The 23,506-nt window shown below is 39.9% G+C and overlaps 1 protein-coding gene across 1 annotated transcript in view; it reads right to left on the reverse strand.

Annotated features, from left to right (window-relative positions):
* Nucleotides 1-23,506, reverse strand: part of LOC120443649 (teneurin-2) — an 83,211-nt gene that overhangs the window by 12,590 nt on the left and 47,115 nt on the right. Inside the window, exon 2 of the mRNA XM_039622791.1 lies at nt 16,529-16,882. Coding sequence (XP_039478725.1) covers nt 16,529-16,754 — 226 coding nt within the window. The 5' untranslated portion in view covers nt 16,755-16,882. The remainder of the gene's footprint in view (nt 1-16,528; nt 16,883-23,506) is intronic.

A 23,506-nucleotide genomic window follows, 5' to 3' on the forward strand; every position in this document is an offset into this window, starting at 1 on the left:
TTATGATCCCCTTTTTCGTCATCAGCTTGCCTCACTCTCTGTTTCACTCCCTATTTTTTCCCTTATCAGCTTAAAAGGAAGCGCATCCCCCCCCTCCATCTTCACACACAGTGTAGCACAGCGGCAGTCTGTGCAAATGACACTGTGGATCATTTTTCATTGCTTTGACACAATGTTAATTCAATCACCAGCTTTCTCACTCAAACTTTAAGGAACTGTCTCTGGACTATATTGATATAAAAAAATATTTAAATCAAAAGTATTTTCACTTCATTAGGATATTTAAAAAAAATAATATTAAGATTTTTTTTTTTTTTAAGTTTTATTGCCTGAAGATTCTTTAAGTCTCACAGCTTTGACAGAGCTAGCATATTTTAACAAGGCCTGAACTGGCTTCACTTGGCTAATTAGCATAAGCAACACCAACGCATGGCTAATTAGCATACCATTACATGCACACTTTTCTCTGCTACTATTTACAACCTATATTTACAAAAACTATTTACAGCAACAGAAAACTTTATTTTATTCTTTTGAAATGTGTTCTTAAGGGAAAATCTCACTCAGTGAAACTGCACATTTAAAGCTCCGTTTGCATACCTGTTGCTAGTAGCTTCCATGCTAGAGTTTCTCTGTCACATAATCCTCCCATTGTGTCGGTGTTTATGCACTGAAGTGTTTCAGTTTTACAATCTTCCTTCAGGTTACTATTGTGCCTCTATTAGTAATATAATGAGAGCTCAATAAGGTCAGGTAGCAGCAGGTAGAGTCTGTGGGAGGATAGGGTCCTGTAGCTACATGCGAAAACAGTAGAGGTGAGGTTCGTGTTGGTCTGCTTTAGGATTCTTAAACCCCTACTAAATTCCTCTGCATCTGTTTGCATGCTCTTATTTCTTGTCTAATTGCACAGATTAATTATGCACTCAGCGGAGACAGATTATAAGATAATAAAGATAAATGGAATTCTGGGAATTATTTTGATCTGGGAAGCATGACCCTTAACTGCAAGCTGCCTTTTATTCTCTACTTGGTCATTTCTGCTGCTTCCCTGACTCTCCTGTCCTTTTCCTTTCTCTTGGATCTGTTGAAAAATGTCATCACTAAAGCTTTCATTTATTAAGAAGCAATATAGATGTATTTTTTATTGCTTCAAAATTCAGATAAAAGAAAACACAAAAGAGAAGTTCATTTTCTTGAGGCATACTAAAGTGCAGCACAGATGAATTCAGAATTGGATGCAAATGAAAATGGAAAATATTAAGAAATGACACATTTTGGCTGCTATTAGCCACGAATTTCTGCATTTTCTTAGCTGTGCCAAAGAAAATAAGGCTTTTACTGTTATTAACAGTAATTTTACGTATGTCAGGAGATTGTTGGAGAACCTACTGTGCACAGTGGCATTTGCTTCCTGATTTTGATGCAGCCTCCACTGAGGAGCAAATCAGTTCACTAGTTCGGCACTTCAGGGCAAATCAGAACTTGTTCTGAACTCGCACTCCCTTGAATGCTGAAAATGGCATGTCCGAGGGTGGCCCGGACTGTAAACTATTCAATCTGAAAAAAAGCAGCATAATTGCAGGCAATGAAACCCACAAGTTCTGCCTGCTTTACATCCTTTACAGAATTACACGGTGGGGTGGGGGAAAGTCAACCAGCATAATGCAGAGTCCTGCTGCCTATACTTTGCCTGTCAAACTGCTAACAAGCACAAATGATTTTTTAATGATAGGCCCTCTATCCCACAAAGCTGTCTACTCACAAACAGTCACACTTACACACATACACTGTGCATTGCACACTTTCGCTCCCCCACGCACACACACACACACACACACACATAATGAGTTTTATCAAGGGAAGTACATTTGGTTTAATGGATCACTGCCAATGCCATACCCACTCACACTATTGCATTGTTGTAAGTTTCAGCAAGATCCTTGCTATTTCCCCCATGTCACTTATTTTTCTGAGGCACAGCGTGTGGCGCATGAATACTCCAAATGATTATGTACTGTACCTCGGGTAAAGGGAGCTAAACTTACTGCTGAACAAAGTAACAAGTAAATCTGCAGCTTATAACATGCAATGTTTCAACCAAATGATAGGTCTATGAAGGTAAATCCAAATAAATCTACAAGACTCTGTTTGGCTGAATAAAAAAAGGCTTATTGTAGAGTTTAAAAAAACAACTGCATAGTGGTTAAAAGTACATATTAATGTATTTTTTTTTGTTAAGCCACTTAACACTGACCTGTGAATGATTCAAGCATAGAAACAGCACCTGACTAAAGGAATGAGTTAGCGTTATGTCTGCACATAACAGACAACAATTTTATATTGTATCTTTGTTACTAGCAGCCTGTTGAAAAACAAAACAAACAGACACAATCTATGAATATGAAAAATCTATAGTATTTAAATAATTAAATATTTTTGCACCAGCAAAATGATTCGCTATTAGGTGAAAAGTTGTCATATTTCAGTGTAGTGCATGGTGTGTCCTTAATCAATTTGAAGGAACTGGACAAGTGAAGGACAAAGGATGAATGGTAAGCCTAATGATCCACAGCAAATGTACACTATCTGAAATTTATGTTCTTGAGAAAAAAGAAAATTCCAGCAAAGACCTGAGAGATGCCAAATTACACAAACGGGACTGTGACAATAGTTCTTATGAAGTGGTTCAGATCACTGAGAAAATATACGGAAGAGGTCAGGAGACATATTAGTGAGGCTCTGCCATGGTCTGGAACTGCATTTCAGCTAGTGGTGCTTGGGATCTTGTCAAAACTGATGTCAACATCCAAAGAAGAGCTTTGGCATCAATGTGCTTGAAGAAATCTGAAGAACTATTCCTGAAGACTCCTTAAAGAATATACAAGAATGCTTGACCAACAGAGTTCAGGCTGTGTTGAAGAATAAGTTGGTCAAACCAAATACTGACTTTCAAACTTGTTAGAATTGTACAAACTCTAATTTTTCCTTACTGTATCTCCAATTATGTTTGCACATGTTTCAATAAACCACTACAGCCGTTTCACCGTTTCCTAGCATTTTGTTTTGTTTCCTAGCAAAGTATACTATGAACATTTCAACACACCTCTGAACTTTGATGTGTTCCACATTGTCCAAAAAAAACAGAAACATACCATCCAACCAGCATTTAGTATTTTGGGATCTAGTCACCCCGGAGTTCTCAGTCGCTATACCCCAGTAGGGAATAAACAAAGGGACAGCATCAGTATTTCTAAGTGGCCAAAAATGACATATGTTTGCATTCAAGTGGCATAGTGTACCTTGGCAGTGGTAATTATCACAACAGGAAAGTAAGAAGTATACAGAGCAGCGAGGCAGGCAGGAAATGTTAACAAATCTGTGGAAACTAACCAATACTTCATCTAAGTGTCCTTTAACATTGACAGTTATCATACATGAACCGGTTTATTCTTGCAAGCATAATGCCAGCGCTCACTAATTGCTAAGCGGTAGAGTAGTAGTGTAATTAAACACACTGTTTTTTAACTAAAACCATAATGTGAAGCCTAACCCTGACCAAAGCAGCCGTGATCTACTACTGCCCTTTGATTTATTAGAGCAAAGTGTTGAGAACATTCTAGGTCCTAAAGCTTTGTCCTATTGCAATCCTCGATACAGATGTCTACACTCACCTACACACACACACACACCTAATCTATTTGCTTTGTTTATTTCTCTCTTGTTAGTTCAATTTCATTCACTTAAACCTACTCTTATTGGAATTGGATTTTGATTATACTGATTACCATTCTTGTATACCTTGTGTTCCTGTTTCCGTGTGCACTAACAGTTGGTATCTAACTTAGTTGTCTCGCTCGGTGTCTTTCCGTTTCTTTCTCACATACAAATGATCATATTTCTTTTTAAATCTCGCTTTCTTCCTTTTCTTGCTCTGTTTTTCCATTTACAAGCTACACTTCACTCAAGTTAAAAACACTGAGTGAAGTGTTCTTCGGATTCTTGCTATTTATTGTGAGTCAGGGCCAGCAACCAAGCTGTTGTGGCATTACCTTTATTGTGCGACTGACATGTCATGACACGATGGCAGTGCACACTCTCAATTACACACATATACATCGCATAGCGTGTGACATGTCATTAACGCCACCATTAGCAGTGCAATAACAACCTAACAGATACGCACAAATCAGACTGCTATGGTCAAACACTTCCCACACCTCCCAGATGACACCCGTACTTTCAGTTCCCGCCTGAGCCACAGGGGCCTTGCACCTTCTAATGAAGAGACCAAAATAGGTGTAACAAATGTCATCCATTCTTGATCTCATTCTACTTCTGCCCAGAGGACAGCAGTCGGGTTGGACAGGACATGACGAGACATGACACAACACCATGCACTTGAGAAGAGGTCTTGTCACTGAGAAGTGTAGCTCTAAGCAGTGAGGTATTCCTCATCCATAAGCAAGGGGCCAAAATTGACTAGACTGGGAGACACGGCTTATCCTTGGTTATGACACTGGCATATTTCATTTGGCATTGGGATTAAACTGACTTTTATTAAAGCGTAAAAGTAAATGCGGGAATAATTTTAATCGTTATTATTAGCCAATATTGTGAACACAATTATTTAACAAAACGACAGATTGTAGGTTTTTAATATTACTTAAAATATGTGTCCTTAAAAAAGTAGATTTGTTTGTACTTTTTGATTTTTAACGTCATTGAAAAAACAAATAAAAGTGGATTAAACTAAACATGCCACAGCCTGGTGGGGAGTGAATTTGGAAAGACAAAAACAAGACCATTGTCATAAAATGTGTCAGAATAATAGTTTTTTTAAAAATCATGATTACCTTGTTTTAATAATCACTGGGGACCAAAATTGTAATTAAAATTAAAGTTTGATTAACTGAACAGCCCAATGTGACACATAAAGCCCAAGGCACCTGTCGAAATGCGCGGCTGACTAGCACTACTATGGGGGGTGTTTTTTTATGTTACAACATTTTTTTGTTTGTGTTCAAAATTACCAAATCAGTCATAACTGTTTATAAATATAAATCTGTTATCTAAAATTTAAATTTACTAACAGAAATTATGAATGATGCCGTTAGAGCTTTTTTTTAAGTGTCACATTTGTTTAAAAAAAAAAAATCAAGATCAAGATTTGCAGGATTGTTGTCATCACTGGAGGACTAAATTCTAAATCAAACAGATATGATTTATAATTTTTTCTTTTACTATTGTAAATACAAAAGGAGACATGCTGTGCTGTTTATTGCAGAGCTCTGGTAAGTGGTACAAAACAGCATCTGTAGTGTTCAAAGACTCAAAAGAATTTCCCAAATATGGGATAAATAAAGTACCACTGTCTGTCTCCCTCTCGTTCTCTCTCTTCTCTGTTTATGTATATATAAACTGCTTCACTATTTTCACAACAGATGTGCAGCCTTTAAAATGTGGAAGAAAAAATGGTAAAACCTGCTCCAAATATGAAAAAAAATGCCAATTACTGCAGTGAGCTGCCGGTCGTAGGATCCAGGTCCACAGAGCAGACAAAAATTCATCTCTCAGTCAAGGGTATATTTAACTGCAGGTAACCACAGCAACAACAAGTCTGCTTTATGCTATGGTACCTTCACCTGAAAAATAGATTTACAGGGTTTAAGTTAAAAAAAAAAGGTGACTTTTTAGCAGGTCACAGAATTTCCAAGGCAAACCTTGATCGGAACAGGAAGATTTTTGCTTTATTTATACATTCGTCATCTCGGTTGCATAGAAAGGCGAGGTGGCGAAATGTGTTCCATGGGCCAAATCAAGGTTGAAATCCTACATTTCTTTACTCTGCACCAGCTGTGTAATGTTTTAAACCTTGGTTTCACCTCGGGCAGCCCAGGGTAAGCAAACAAAGGATATTATTCATGTGATCATGGGGGAAAAACAAACAAAAAAAGAATGCTTCCACTGAGATTCTCACATCAGGAGCAATATATCATCATATACAAAATAATCAAAAGAAAGACCACAAAAGATTGTGGGATTTTTTGCCTCATCTATTGTTCCAATATACAAGGAAAACCAGGGCGGCATAGTACAAAGCAACATAAGCAGGATTTGTTTGTGTTAGCTGGCTTGACAAAACCGCAGTCAGAGATAACAGGTTTCACAAAGGTGGTTAGCAACTTTCTTTGTTAACACAGTCTTTCTACTTAACGCTCTGTGTGTGCTCACATAAAAAGGAGGTGTTTGACGTGTCATTTGACTTTTCTTCTGCACAGAGTAGATCAATTAAGCACTGCCTGCTCCAATCACAGCCATAATTGAGGTGAGAGAGATTATAAAAAATAAGAGTAACATGTAACTTTAACACTGTTGCTATAAGAATAGGAAAGAGAGAAGAAGAAAGAAGAAGAAAAGAGTAACTGTGTCGTTGTGAATTTTTGAGTAGTGCTGAAAATAAATATATTATCTAATACTAATATTTTTATTTTCATGCTCAGTATTTCTAATGTGACAGCTGGACATTAGAACTCTGTAACTTTAAATGTGATCAGTTAACACGAAAGGGTACTCGGTACCTTTGGGTACTTTATTAGTTACTCTGTCGTCTAATAAAGAAGACGTGGAAATCGCTTCAGTTTGTTACCAGATGAAAGTGAAATGAATTGTATTGATTAAACAGGGGATAAATAGCCTGCCAATATAAGTCAATCATCAAGTCAATCAATTTTCTAAACTGTGTTCTAGTAGCTTTGATTTCAGCCGTGTAAAAGAGACGCAGCAGCAGAATAGGGCCAGCCATAAAATCCTTTATACATTTTCTACATCACTAAATGAATGCATGCAAATTCCAGCGACAATGTGAAGCGCAGTTTGCGCTGTTGTAACTTTACAGCTGGGCTTTATTCGGTCGAGTTACCAAGGCGTGGCTTAACAAATTGCATATATGAATTGCGCCCTTTCAGCAGATGATCTATATCATGCTTACTGGAATCAATTCAAATGTGGCACTTCAAGCTGATTTTAAACTCAAACCCTGAATATAACCTTCTCTAGACTAATTATGGGTTCAGCATAAGTTGACATGGTCAGGTTAAAAAGAGACACCTTCATGCCACTGGGGATGACTGAGAACTACACAGACATGCTTCATGATACCTAAAACTGACTTTAAGCTCAACATACACTGTAGTCCCAAAAGTATTCCCTCACCCATCCAAATCATTTAATTTCGGTGTTTCAGTCACTATAAAATCAAGCACATAGACATAAAGACTGCTTTTACAAACATTTGTGAAAGAATGGGTCCCTCTCAGCAGCTTGGTGAATTCCTCTGTGGTACTGTGATTGGATGCCACCTGTGCAACAAGTCCAGTTGTGAAATTTTCTCTCTACTGAATATTCCACAGTCAACTGTTCGTGTTATTATAACAAAGTGGAAGCAACTAGAAATGACACTAACTCAGCCACAAAGTGGTAGGCCACAGAAAAACACATGGCGGGGTCAGCAGATGCCGAAGCATATACTGCACAGAGGTCACCAACTTCCAGCAGAGTCAGTCGCTACAGATGTCCAAATTTCATGTGGCCTTCAGATTAACTCAAAAACAAAGAGCTTTATGAAATGGGTTTCCATGGCAAAGCACCTAAATCCAAGCCTTACATCAAGCACAAGGAAAAGCCTTGGATGCCGTGGTGTAAAGCATGCCGCCGGTGGACTCTAGAGCCGTGAAGATGTATTCTCTGGAGCAACAAATCATTCTTCTCCATCTGGGAATCCAATGGACAAGTCTGGGTTTGAATAGATTGCTCGGGGGTTCAGGAGGTAGAGCAGTTCATCTATTATCTCTATCAGAAGGCTGGTCGTTCAATTCCTGGCCAGTCCAGTCGTCATGCCTTGGGCAAGATACTGTACCCCTAGTTGGTCTCAATACATTCATTCAAATATGAATGTTATGATGATAGAAAGCTCTTAAATCTAGAATGTGTGTGTGAATGGTTGACTGAGACATGTTGATGTAAGTCCTTTGAGTGCTCAAGTAGAGTACAAAAGCACGATTTAAGAACCGATCCATTAATCTTGTGCCAGTGTGATACCATGATAGGATTCCACCTGTGCAACAAGTCCTGTGTTCATCTGTTGTTACTTAGGCTTATTTTCTGAAACTCCTGAAACTCGTAAGATTTTTATGCATTGTAATTCCATGATATATGGAAGCCTACCTCTACATGCTAGAAAAACAGCTGCAAACCCAATCTTTTCACAGCACCCTGTCACCCACCTTTCTGTTACTTGGGCAAGGACAGGGGGGATGTCAAAACATATATAGACATGTATAGTGTAAGAAATGTGGCCTATATCTTTGCACGCAAAACACATTTAAATTCTGTAGCGGGGGAACGTGTTTAATTACAGCCTAGGAAGCAACTGACTCCACTGAGAGCGAGCGAGAAAAAAACACTTGATAACAGTGACATTTACAATCTGCCTCATTTATCAAAAGCTGCCAAAGCAGAGTCAAAGAGGGTCATTACATAGTAAACATAGATTAACTCAACTCTCACAAAACCCACACAAAATTGTCTGATAAATGATTTTTATTCTAAGAAAATTGCAAATGTCAGCATGCATTTCCCTGGACTCTGTCAATTAATAGTGTTGTTTGTTACCCAATATTTGTGTGTGCCCGTGTGTCTGCGAATAAAAGCCTGCGCCGGTGCTAAATAGCTGCCACAATCAGCATGCATTTCCCTAGCCTCTCCCTGTTATTTGTCTCATTTGTTACCCTGTGTTTTCATGTGCTGTGCATGCACCTGTGTGAACATCATTCCTAATAGCGAAGCACTTTTACTTTTATAGCACGGGGGAGGATTTGACAAAACTAAGCCGAGGTACATTTTGGTTTTGTGTAGATGATGTCGAAGAGTGAATTCCAAGGGCACATCGGGTTCTGACAGGCCCGCACTTAGTCCCAAAACAACTCATAATCCCTTTCAATCTTTCACAAACACTGTTTATGCGCACAAATTCGTAATGCGGGGAAAATAACTAAATTAAGTGTTTAAACCAGATCCCTTTAATATATACGCAAGTCTGTGAGTGCCAAATGCTGGACCAGATGCTACTTTGAGTTGTAAACCCCTTTAAAGACATCCTTGCATGTTTAGGGGCCACATATACAAACCCAGATGAGCAGTTTCCTGTCTAAAAGAGCGAATGTGGGGATGTGGTGAGTGGGGCGCATTGAGGATCGGAGGAGTGGAGTGGAGTCGGCCCCAGGATATTCTTCAGCAACTCTGCTGCTCTATTGCTGCAGCTACGGGATGCTTTTGAGTGTCAGCAGCTGGCAGAGGCACAGAATGCCAGGGAGAAGACAAAGATAAAGAGGGATCGGAAGAAGAGGGGAGGGATTGTATTTAATCTCACCGCCATTTATTTTTAATAGCATGCAGCTGCTTTGTTCTCTCTTTGATCATCAGCAGTACAGGTTGACAGTAACTCGGTGGAATGCACAAACACACAGACAAGCATGTGTGCATGAATATACACAAAGAAGAATACAAAACTTGCATTCTCTATTTTGCTTTAGTTCAATTTTGTGGAAATTCGTACTTGTTTACACTATTATTTTACTCTTCTGTGTCCCCTGTGCAGAACAGCTATGCTATTGGTCCACGAAGGGACCACAAACAAATGTGCATTCCTTCTGAGAGGCATGGTGTCACCGACTGCTGCAAGTGATAAGCACCACTAAGAAAGGAATATGTGGTAGGTACAATCTGCTACCCTAATTCAAACCAACACTGTGTAAGAGTCACAGCCAAGAAGAAGACGAAGGAGTGAAGCATCATAAATGAGAACACTGACTGGGTTCCTACTGGGGATCACAGTTGAAAGTTGTTGGAACCCTTGCTTTAAGGACTAGAGGCACCTCTACTCGTAATCACACATCAGATGGAAGAGACAAATATATTGCTTCTTCAACCGTGTACCCACGGGATGTTTATTTGAAAGGGAAATGCCACTACTGCGCAGCTGAACATGTTCACAAGCCACTGAGGGTGCTATAAACTAGTCTGTCACTGTAGAGGGAACTTCTTAAAGTTGAATTAGTATTTAGGGCCTGAACATGGCAAGTAGGAAAATGAAAAAAATATATAATTTGGGGCCAAATGTGGATCTGCAACAAATCGTTGGGGGCTGAGTTCCAACAGCAATGCCCATCATGAGTTTGACACTGCTAAAATCGGTAGACAGCTCGCTCTGAATGGAACAAGGCCTTCAGGGGATGTTTGTGTGGCCGGGTAAACACACACCTAAGCCGAGGAGCGATTTGAAATAGTCACACTTTCATCACGTAAGACTTTACACAGGTTCCTTTGATCTTTTCATGGAGGATTCTGCAAACACAGTCACACAGAAGGCTGCTCTCTCCAGAGGGTTAGGGTGAGTCCCTGAATCCTGCTGAAGAGGACATATTATGAGAGGTTGCTGCTGCTGCTTTTCTCACAGATATTTGGAAGTCTCCCCAAAGAATGGAGAGGACAGAGAAAACAAAGGAAGCCTCTCTAGCATAAAGCTTCTTCCCAGCCACCTCACAGTGGGTTTTCCTTCCCATTCGGTCTTGAATACAGACAGCGGAGGTAATCGTGCCAGGATACGAGTGGCAGAGTTTGGCTAGAGTTTTTGGACAAGGCATTCCTTGGCCACTGTAGTGATTTGTCAAATCAAAGTCAAAGGAGAAAAGGGAATGCAAAATGAGGGAAACATGGCCACACAGGATATATAGTGCAGCTCTTCAGATTTCAGTGGCCTCATTCTGGTAATATAGGCGCACGCATGCACATTTGACCATATCTCTGAAAACGAGAGGCCAGACCTATAGAACCCAGATAGCTGGCAAAGCCTGTGTGCAGTCTAAAATGAAGACACACCCCATGCGCTTGGTCTCGAATCCATAGAGGGGGCCTGAACATAACACAAAGGTGTGATATGACCACTAAAGCAACAATACAGGGCCAGCAAGGGTGAAAGAAATGGGGAGAAAGCGAATGTGAGTGAAAGAGCAGACATGAAAGGTGTGACAGAAAAGCAAAGAAGGACATCAAAGAAAGTGGGAAAAAAAGTGAGAGACAGAAAGAGAGAGCAACAGATACACAATTGAGAAGGGACAGTAGATGATGTTGAGTGTTGTCCAGGCAGTGAGGTAGATAGGTGGGTGGTGGATTCTCTCTGTGACACTGATTTCAAGCCCTGGGGGTAAAACAGCAGAGGAGAATGTAGAAGGGCCCATTTAGATCCATCTGAAAGGAAAGGCCACAGCTTCTAGAGACTGCAGTGGCTGTGATAATGCCTGCTGTCTCGAGGTGGACCTGCAGGGATGACACACCCCTGGGATGCGCTAAATAGGAGCGGCGGAAAGGACTTGGAGAGAGACAAAGAGATGTACTATGAGTTGAAAGATCAGAGAGACAGTGAGGTGAATACAACAAAGAGAAAGTGCAGTAGGAGAGTATGGGGAAGTGTGCCTCTGCACATCGCTCAGAGTGATGTTTTACACTTTTGTCATATTTTTATATCTGTCGTGGGTTCAATTTGGAAGCGATTCAAACTGCTAACAAACCAGCTGAAAAAAACAAGACAGGGAAATGAAACTTGTCACAGTTTTATGTATAAAATAAATCCAACCAATGCGTCTCTCGTATTCGGCTTTTATGGGAGTCAGATTTGCGCCTTATTGGGATCACTCGTGTTTTCAAATGCATGGCTTTGTGGTGTTAAATAGTGAACACTTGTAATGAGCTTTCCAGGCTGCTGCATGTTATGTTGAGAAAAAGACTGTGTTATTTGGCTGTGCTTATCCAAGCAGACTAGGTAATAAGTGTGTAATGGGGAAACAGTGGAGTTGATATCCAATGAAAGTGGGGGGTCTGTTGGAAGACACAACTGAGCCCGCTTTATCAGGATCTCCAAAGAGCCATTTCAGACAGCTAGTTTTCAAACACTAGAAATAAACTGAAATGAAAAAGGGCTGCACAAATCTGCAGTATGTTTGGACCGACATAGGAGCATCAAGAAAAAAAAAAAAAAAAATCAAGAATTTCAGCAACATGCAGGAACATATTGCACAATTCATCTTTCAACCAGATAAACAGACCAAATTCCTAAATGCTTCATTCAGCCACCCATGAATGAATGTTAGCTGACTGATTAGCTCTTAGCAAGGCAGAGGTCATTTTGTTCTGTTGCTATTTCAAATGAATGATACCTTGCAAGTCACATGGGGCGATAATCTCTCAATATCGTTGAGTTATTTCTTTAATTATGGGAAACTGCAGTCAGTGAACACAACGCAACATGCTGTATAGTTCAAACATTAATGTGAAGAAAGCAGATGAGCTTTTATGATAAATTTGTCATTTGATTTGTATGCAGATGTATCTTATACTACCTTTAAAAAAATGAATACTACAAAATCCAGAGAAAAATCTCATTGTTGCTGAATTCCAAAGCACACTGCAAATATGCTTCCAAAATCAGATGATGCTTTTAGTTTCATTTACAGTGCTGAGCAAAAGTCATAATCTGCTCCTGAAAGTCTTTCAAGTTTTTAAATTTTTTTTATTTAGACATTGGCTGCTTTTCACTCATTTTCAGTCCAGTTCTTGTACCTTTTCATCTTAAATGTTTTAAAAAAATGTTATATTGAACTAATATTTAACTAATATAACAAATTTTAGCAGAAATATAATAACATTTTTAATTGGTATGGTGTACAGTGTGTGCTTAAAGAAACTTGACAAGCAGAGGACAAAAGAAGTGTCAGGCCTAAAACACTGCGGATGAGCTGTAGCTGAGGTACAGAGAAATTGTGCAAAGATCTGATGCAGGACCCAAGAGAACCATCCAATCTTCATCTGATCCATCTAATGCTTGGCCTTAGTGGAAAGATGGTTCCGCTATTATAAAGGCAGAGGTATGCTAAATTACACTACAACTGAAAACCAGTGACAACAGGTCTTATAGAATGATGCATCTGAATTAGAAATGTATGCGTCAAATTTTTCTCAGTGTGTACAGAGGAGGTCAGGAGCTCCATTATGGTTTGAGGCTGCATTCAGGCCAGTAGTGTTCAGGATCTTGTCAAAACTGATAAAATTATGAAAGCAGAAAAGTACCATCAGATATTGATCCACCATGCAGTACCATCTGGAAAGCTTCTGATTGGTGATGGCTTCATTTTTCAGTATGGCCAAGATCCCAAACACACTGCCAATGGAGTATAAGCATGTCTGGCTAGAAAAACACCCAGTGGAACACTAACAGTCATGGACTGACCTCCCCAGACCCTAGACCTCATTATTGAACATTATCAATATTATTGAAGCAGTGTGGGATCATCATGAGAGGGATTGGAACAAAAGGCAGCCAAATTCCAAATCCATTCATGAATACTTCTTACAAAAACTACAAGAAATCTTGCCTGAGAGAGTTCAGGCTATGTTGAAGAATAAAGGTGGTTATACCAAATATTGACTTTAAAGCTTCTTATAATTGTGCAAACTCTGTTTTTTCCATATATACAGTATTTCCATGTATTCATTTACACGTAAGGGAACAAGACAGTAAAAGCCATTATTTGATGATTAGTTATTCTACAAGACAAACTGAAGTCTTCATTTACTTTTAAACTACTGGTATATATTTAAAAACTTAAATCATATCACATGCACATCTGAGCTCAGTGGGTGCTCTATTCCCACCTGTGCTGGACTTAAGCTTTGCTTTCTCACACATGACTCTAATGACAGCTGTAAGGGTGAGTCAATATGCATTAGCACACCACAGAACTGCAAATTGGTTTGTGTTACACGGAACCATTAAAGCAAAATAAAAATGTGAGAAAATCTTTAGATGACCTCAGAACGTCTTGACAACACAAAGCAGAAAAATGCCAGGATGGCTTACCTACTCAATCACAGCTGATCATATTTTTCATGTGGTTTTATCAACTATTAATCAATAATACTACAAATCAGTTTCAGATATCAAACTGTTCCTCTCTGGGTTTATTTAGTTTTTTTTCCTTTTTAGAAAAACAATAGAACAAAAAGTCAATATTCTGAAATCTGTCTACGAGCTACTATCTGGAAGGAAAATAAAGTATCTCGCTTCTTTCTACCTTACCGCTAAAGTACTCGATAACGACAAAATATGAACACATTGTTTCCATCCCTCGTTATCTCACATACTAGTTATAAAAATATCTAGTTGGAGGATCATGGAAACTCTGTCTGCTGCTTCTTTCGCTCTATCTTTCTCACACTCAACTCCTTCTCTTTCTCCATCCTTCCAGCACCATGCCTCCTCCCATAGTGTCACAGTCCATATGGTGCTGCAACACTGTTGGTCTCCTGTGGCCACACTTCCCACGATGCATCTGCGGCTCTGGGCTTTCGAGGGAGCCGATAGGCTGAGAGGACTTTGGTATCGACCAGCTATTGCCTGGTGTGAGGTCAGCTCAGTGCAGCATTGGAGTGTGTCCGAATCTACACACACCACTGCTTCCAGTCTTTCATCCATTCTGCCAATCAATCCTCCATTTTCTGCTGTTACCTTTGCCTCAGAAGAAGTATGTTCTTCTGTTGTATTCCTTTCTTCCAAAACCTTTCTCCCCTGTGAGTGTGCCATTGCACATTTTCTTCTTTAAACTACTGCCCGATTGATCCATTTCTCAAATTTCTTGAGAGCACATGCAGTTAGAAGCTGCTACCGTAGCTTTACACCTTTTCTTTAAAGCTTTAATGACGATATTCTATTTGTAAAATACCACCAAGGATTCTTCAACATACTACGCACATTTATTTATGCATTTCTTTGACGGAGGTGGGGGGGATTTTGTTTTTTATCTATCGTCTGCATTGTAGTGTTGTATTACTCTGAGCTGGCTTCCTCCTCTGTCTGTGTCCATGCAGAGAAAACAGAGCTTAGTAGAGATCAATCCCATTGAGTCTGACTCCTTTCACTAGCCAAGGATCAATACTGCCTGTTTCATGTCCCCCTGCAATACACGTGCACACGCACACACAAATCCACACATACACACACACACACAGTTTAAAGACATGGGCTACGAAGGCCGACCCACCCCTTTAAAAATGACCTATCGGCCTATCGGCTAGCTTGCTCACCGGGGGATACAGAAGTTCATTATGACAGCCTTGCCAGTGTTAAAGGTCTGCTTTGGTCGTCCTCCGCAAAGTGCGGGATCTGATTACATTTACAGCTTGCTAACAGAAGCAAGAAATGCATATTGGCTAAAAGTAGCGTACAGCTGGAAGCCTTTTTCACATGCAACAACGTGGCCGTTCACAATGTGATAGAATTTTTTTACGTAATGCTGGATCACAGAAAAGGAGTGGAAAGGCTTTTGAAGTCTATGACTACGCTAGGCTCACCCACCTGTGCTGGACAGAACAATACTAGAGTTACGCAGGCATCAGAAATAATTGTTCAGATTTTGACAGTGAAATGTTACCCCCAAGAGCTTTGAGTTTCGCTTTTTAATCTCAATTAGTCGTCGTCATCTCCTATTACTCTGGATGTATACTGCCTGCAAAAACCCCCCCCCAACCCTCTTCTATGCTTAATACAAAGCTGTATTTTATGCAAGTAAATTATGCATAATGCAAATTATTATTCCAAAAAATCATATGACATTTTGGGAAATGTGTTATTGCTCTTTTGCTGAGTGAATCTGAACCTTTGCTTCATTGCCCTAAAATATTTAAGGCAATGAAGGTACAAATAGAAAAACAAAGAGATGCTATATCACAGAGATGTCAAACACATTTTACATCATGGGCTACATACGGCTTTGATGTTAAGTAGGCCGGACCAGTGACCATTATAAATGTGTAAAATTACAGAAAAAGTTCTGTTAGTTCATCATTCCCCACATACTGAACTACCAGAACTGCAATATTATAAATTTTTAATAAATTCACAGATAATGCCCCTTTTAGTAGAAAGTAGAAAAACAAGAACTTTTCTGTCATTTAATCTGTTACTTGATTACTTTGGTGTAGTATGAATGGCAACTGAGGGGGGTCCTTTATTGAGTGGAAAAGCTGTAAACCAGTGGGCCTGATTGGAGTCTTTGCGAGGCCGATTCTGGTCCCTGGGCCTTATGTTTGACAGCACTGCTATAGCTGTTTATTGTAGTGCATTTGCTCAGTGTATATGCAATGTGCAAAAATAAGACATAATTTAATACACCTTCTTAACCCACAGCATGTTATTTTTATATCATTATTTTATCTGAATACATAAATAAGCCTGTTAGGTCTCGTTAGGTGGATTTCTAACCTTTGGGCAAATAAGCAAAAAAGCAAATAAGTGTGTTTCCCAAAACAGATGTCATTTGAGGTCATAAAGCTAACGTGATTTTCTCAGTAATGTCTTCAGTCCAGCATAGCGTGGGTGCATAAATATATATATGTACAGGGGATTTTAGGGCAAACTGACCTTGCCTAGAATACTCATCAGCCTCGTGGTGAACCAGGTCCGTCACACACCCGCCGTAGTGCAGCCTCTGCTCATGGTCGAAGGCCTTGAGCGTTTCACTCGAGCTATAGGACTTCTGGGTAGGCACACGACACTCATCGGCATCCAGGGAGGAGGTGTTATACTGGGAGTCTTTGGAGCAGCGGCCCCTGGTCAGTGAGCGATTTCTGCGGTCCTTCAGATCCATGCTGATGTTGTGTGGGGGGGTTTGAATGCAGCGAGAAGAAGACACAGAGTAGACGGAGGAGAAGGCAGTGACGGGAGAGGGAGGGCTCTCCTAAGGGCCTCCCTAATGTCTGTCTCCACTTCAGTCACCTGGAAAACAGAGACAGGAAGAGGAAGAGATAGAGAGATGGGAAAAGACAGAGAAAGGTTGGTCTAAAATTAATGGATGCACTGCTGTGACTCACTCTCGCCTCGCACTCCCAGCAGAATATACAGACAAAGTAAGACAGGAGCAAACAGCATGAGTGGACATGAGTAGCCAGGCAAATATAAAACACATTAGCGTATTGATGCAGGATAAGTAAGGCTATTGTAGGTACCATTAGGATTTCCACAGATTAACTTGTTAATTTGTGTGATTAAGGTGAACTCTTAAAAAGGAAAGAGTCACACCGCTCCTCCAGTCACTTACTGCAACTGTAACTTGATAGCAGGGCAATAAAACCCCCAAGTCCCCATTGTTTCTCTTCCTTTCTACTTTTACTCTCTGACCCCTCTCATGTCTTTGATGGTTCTCTTTTAATTAGTAACAGCAGCCACAACACAAAGTCTTCCAGCAAACTTTACCGAGCAAGCAACAAGAGCAACGAGGCAAGTTTTCAACTCCGCAAGGAAAACAAACCGCTTTTCTTCAACCTGCACCCTCAAACACACACACACACACACACACACACACACACACACACACACACACACACACACACACACACACACACACACACACACACACACACACACACACACACACACACACACGCATAAGAGTTGAAACCACAACTCTTCTGAGTCTGGCTCATCATAACCAGACCAAGGGAGCACTGCCAGCTCGTGGAGCTGCGCACCAAGGAATTTCCTTCTCTTTCATGCACTAGTAATTTCCCACACACAGGTATCCCAGTGAAATTGTGCACAGCTAAGCTTTGCTTTTATTAATGTACACAAACTGGTTTTGTTCACTGAGATGTATTATTATGTATCCTACAGTCAAAGCTCCCATTTCACATTTTCTTTTGTTTTCATCTAAAACATGTGTTCACGTGGTGCGCATCGGACATATGGAGGCATATCACATAATCTTCCTGGTGCATGCTCCCCCTCACTCACATGTACAAAGCTCCCCTTAGTTCTTTAGGTGGGTACATTTAGTAAAACTGTATATTACTTTTATAAATAAATGCGTTTAAATACACTCTAATTCCTTTATTACTGCACAGGAGTGAATGCTGCCAACCTCTGCTATTAAAAACTCCCAAATCCTTAAATATATAGTTTATTGCAGGAAAGCGATGAATCAGACAATATAAATTTCCAGTCTTTTTTATTAAACTTAAATAGTAACTGAATGACAAAATGTGCAATCCATCACTAAAGAGAATTATTTGGTGCAGATGTTTTCCTACAGTCTAAGGTGGCTCCTCTAATTTGGTTTCCTTCCTTTTTTCAGAGGATCCCTGTTGCGCTTACGCTTTGTGGGGCGAAACAGAGCTGTTAGCACTGTGGTCCACAGAGACAGTCAGCCATTGACCGCGCTGATGAAAAATGGTCAGACGGCATTTAAATCTATTAGAACAGAGAGGGACTCAAATGCGGTCATCCTTAACCGATGCCGGCGGAGGTATGCACACAACGAAAGTGGACAAGTGCAGGTGCATTATCGAGACTGAAAAGAAATAATAAGAAAAAAAAGAAATGCAAAAGGCAAGAAAGAAAGAAAGAAAGAAAAGCAACAGGAAGGATGGAAGAAGAGGAGAAATGACTTGAGGGCATTGCTAGTCTCTCCCTCATTATCAGAGTGGGAATGAATCCGGCTCCCTTAGAGGCTGTGAGGGATAATCAAACACACCCAAACACAGATACACGCAAACAGAACATCACTAACACACATATGCAGTCCAGCGATACCTGAGACAACAGAGTCTCCTAAACTTGACATAAACTGTAAAACAGCCTGTAAGGCAACTAAACATTTGTATTATGACACTGCCTCTATGATACACGATAATGACGCTAATAAAGCTTGATGCAAGTTTTGCAGCCTTGAGGAATGCATTACGCTGGCGTCCAAGGATCAAAGTACAACGATATGACAACAGCCAAACAGCCAGCTGTAATTGACAGGCACACTTCCTGCAGCTATAGCTACTATGGGATATTTATGGTAATAAGCAGGTCACCCATGGTTCCATTACTTGAGGCTGAAAAAAGTCCGATCCACCCACAGAATTACAGCGTTGCATTGCATTTGCACCAAAAATACAGCTCAGTCTTAATAGTTTTTATCAATATGAGAGCAGACAAGGGCATCACTAAAGGACAGGCATCATTTCTTTTTCGAATATGTGATGTAATTAATTACATGCAGGAGCAGAGGAAGAATTAGAAGAGAGAGGAGAAGGAGAGACAAGTATACAGAATGTGAGTCAATCTATTCAATGAGGGCTCATTTTAAAATGCTTAGAAGGTAGTATTGAAAAGTGCCCTGCTATGTCCATTGATTAACAGTAGGTATTAAGTCTCATAAAGAGCTCATTATGCTTGGGCATCCATCACACTGGCTATTAGGAGTTCGACCTTAATGTGTTTGTACCTTGAATGGAGGGCGAGGAAATAGAGAGCGATACTGGCTCAGAAAATGTGGGGACATTCAGACTGGGGTTAAAGAAATAATGGCAAAACGAGTCTCCGTGTGGAGCTGTGGGTGTGCACAGGTGGGTGACAAATTAAAGGAAAAAACAAAACCAGAAAAGGACCCCATTGATCTTTACAGTGAAGAGCTCTTGTGTATGCTCCTGGGCATTCTGCTGGAATGGTTTAGGTCTACTTGAGAGACGTGTGACCACAAACGAATACAGCGGTACTCCCTGTGGTCAGATTTATCCCACCCCCTTACATTTCTATCCTCACGGGAGTGGTCTCTTCCAGGGTGACAATGCCACCATCTATAGGGCATGACGGGTCACTGAATGGTTTGAAAAGTATAAAACGGATGTGAATCATATGCCATGGCCTTTGCAGTCGCACAGCTCTCAACTTGATCGAGTATGGTAGATTCTGGACTGACAGCTCTGTCCGCTGCCAGCGTTAAAAACGTCAAATGAGGGAATATCTGTGGTGTACTGTAGAATTTCTGAGCCAGTGCCATGGCACATTAAAGCTGTTCTACCAGCATATATTGAGCCAAAAATGTAGGCAAAAGTTGCTCAATTTACGTTAGATACAAACTTTGATGTCAAATCAGCTGAGAAAACAGAATTACACTGACGATGCAGTCGTGTTTAATATCTTAATGGGAGCTGTTTTTTGTGTGTTAACACAAAGAAACTCTCAACTCCTAAAGCGGATGTTGTGGCTAATATTAATCTATCTTTGTATGGCTTGCACGTATTGAAATTAGATTTACTTCTTTCAAAAGATTTGATGAGATAAATGCATAACCACCTACTTTCCTTGGACGTTTGAGCTTCACTGTACAGAATAAACTGCAAATATGAACACTCATCTGTTGTAAGTGGAAAATTTCCCTTTAGTCATCTAAAACTCTAAGCTTTAGGCCTGAGCCTTACAGACTGAGTTATGATGTCATAAACTGGATTTTTTTTTCTCCTGAAATTCTAATTTTGTGATTTTACTTTTTAATGGAAAAAAATTGTAGAAGCAGAAGAGAAGACACACAATAGCGGGCTGATGGATAGACTGGAGGAAGCTAAGGGAAACAACCTTGAGATCTGGAACACATTATCAATCACATCCCATCCACCCAGGTGTTTCCTCAAGGTCACTGAAGCACATACAGGCAAACTTTTCTTAGTTAATTACTCCAGCGACAACAGTCCAACCCCCCAGATCGTCACAACGAGGCAGATTATCTCATTTATCAGAAGTACAATGACTTACTGTCATTCTGACTGTTCACATACCACAACTTCATGGTACGCTAGCACGTAGGTGCATGCATATTTATGTGCAGACACCCACACAGACTCAGCAGACAGACAAACACACGCATAAATGCAAAACTATAGAAAGACGTGCGTGAGCTTGCAAAGCAGCGGCGTCTCCTTGACAGGCAAGAAAGCGTGGTTAGATGAAGGAGAAAAGAGACATGCACGCAACCGTGAAGTGACCATGAAATCCAGGCAGAATGAGAAATGTAATTGGAAGATGACAGGGAGGGCGGGGAATTCATTTTGGAAATTACAGAGGTGAAGTTTGGTGCAGATAATGGCCTTTTCTCTGCAAATAACAGCTTTGAAGGGGGAAAAAAAGAAATATGGAGCGCACAATGTAAATCCACTGTAACTAGAAATCACACCCAGTTAATAGGATGTTAATGACATCAGTGGATTAGCAAGTATCAAACAAGACGGTTTTGTGTTCAACCTAATCAACCTCCTAAAGAACAAAATCCAAATATCAAGGAAAGCAAAGTAACAGACAACGAAGATTCAGTTCTTATGGATCAAAATGAGGCTTCATTTTCTTCACCTGGAACAATCGAAACACACGTGACGGATGAAGTCATGAACAAATCCCAATTCTCCCTTCCTGTTTTCTCACAAACTATTCTATCAAACTAGCAGAATATGGGGGTGGGAGGTTAAAGTGAATAAGACCCTACTAATCAGCATCGAATTGGTGCATTTGTGCCTTGAAATTGCCACAGGTATTTTGTGTATTGTTCCATCGTGAAACAAATCTGCCTCAGGAAACCATTGCCGAGATATCCAGCTCTGGGAGCATGCTGGATACATTCGACCGGACTCGGACCTCAATCCTTTGCTCCATTTTCTGATTGATTACATGTAGACTGGCACGATCGCCGAAAACAATTAGATGCAAATCTTCCATCCAGCCACTGCTCACATTTATCATACAAATAAGCATGGAGGCGATGTGTGAGCGCTAGTATAGATGCTGTTTAGGGCCATCACACTGTGGGAGGCTTCCTGACCAGATGACTCCTACTGCAGCCAACCAGGAGGTTACAAATAGGGCATGACTTCTTCTTACCAGACACCAGAAATAGCTGTTGTTGTTCTTAGCTCTAAGAGTTGTGCACTTATATTATTGAGAATATTTTAAGTCTCAATAATTGTTCATATCAGAAAATACGGAAAAGTGCATGTCCTATTTTTGTTTCTTTAGATGAGATGTTTAAACAGGTTTTCAAGAAATAGAACGCTAAAGTAGTATTACATTATAATATTACCTGTAACTTACACTTCTATATAGTATGGTACCTGCAGACCTGTTAGGTGTATTCACAACTGTTTTATCCATAGAAAAACTGCATTTACTCCATTTTTCGTTTAACTACAACCATGTAATAACATTACATCCAATTTTATGCATGAGGATTTGATTCTGTTATATAGCTTTTCCTTTTGTTCTGTGAAGTAGGTTTAATATTTTTTATGCTTCTTTAAAGCATTAAACATAAGAATAATTATTACTGGTTTTTGTTACTCCTTCAATGTACTTTTTAATCTTTTATATCCTATAAGCATCTCATCTGATCTTATCTAGTCTTATCTTTAGTTTAGCTTCTTATCATTGCATTAGAGGAGCCTGTAACACAGCCATTACCTGGCTCATTTAATTCAATTGTAACCACACCAAAAGCAGCAATCAGCCAACAAGACTGGCAGCTAAAAGCCTGATAAAACACAGCATGGAGCCTTTCCATCAGAAAATTTATCCACTCTTCCAGCACTCTTTGTCAACAGGAGATGAAGTTGTTCATTTGGTGTCTTTTTCTTTCTCAGTCTCTCTCTCCCTTTCACGATCTCTCTCTCTATCGCTCACTCTTTTGTTTTTTTGTGGGTTTTTTAAAAATTGAATGGAATTTGTATAGCAAAAGATGGCCTATTGAAAACCTGGCCCTGTTATCACAAAAGACAAAATTGTGGCTACAAAGCGTTTGGCTTCAATTTTCTGCTGTTTTTGTGCCGCTGCTCAAATTAAGTTGTTTACGCAGTTTGTTCACAAAGACAAAGAGAGGAAGACACGGAGTGACTGAGAAAAAACAAAAGAGGAGACAAGAAGAGAGCTGAGTACAGAGAGGTTGCGAGAGAATAAAGACGGAAAACAAATCCTTGAATGAAACTCATACTCAATTATACATCACCACAAAGCCTCTGTGCGTCTTGACTTCAGGAATGAACATCCAAGTCAAAGTCCAAATATGCTTTAAATGGAAATACTATATGCACAGTTCATCAAAGCATTCAATTACATGTTCAGATTTCAGCGTGTACTTGACATCTGATGTGTAGGTGTAAATCCTTATTATCCTAACATATAATTTGTTCTTTTCACTGTAAAATCTTGTCTTTTCTGTGCTGAATACAAGTGAAGGTGAATCATAGTAATTAGTTTTTAGAATGTGTAGTAATAAAAAAAAAAATCACTTAATTTCTTATTTTATATATAAGAATCCGAGTTTCATTTACAGATAACAAGTTAAAGTTATAAAAATAAATGTGTGTTTCTGTGTCAAAGGCTAATAGGAGCTTCAGCAGATAAATATTCCTGTATTTATACAATTTTATCAGTGCACTGCGACCTCCATTATTCGCCGTGCAACTCACACACAAGCGCGCCGTCTATGAGCTCTGCACTGCGCCCCGACGGAGAGGCTCCTCACCACGAACAGCCATTAATCATGTCTTCGATCTCGGGTGGCTTTGAAAATTCACACACAAAAACGTGTGT

The sequence above is a fragment of the Oreochromis aureus genome, linkage group 2, assembly GCF_013358895.1.
Source record: "Oreochromis aureus strain Israel breed Guangdong linkage group 2, ZZ_aureus, whole genome shotgun sequence".
In the NCBI taxonomy this organism is placed as follows: Eukaryota; Metazoa; Chordata; class Actinopteri; order Cichliformes; family Cichlidae; genus Oreochromis; species Oreochromis aureus.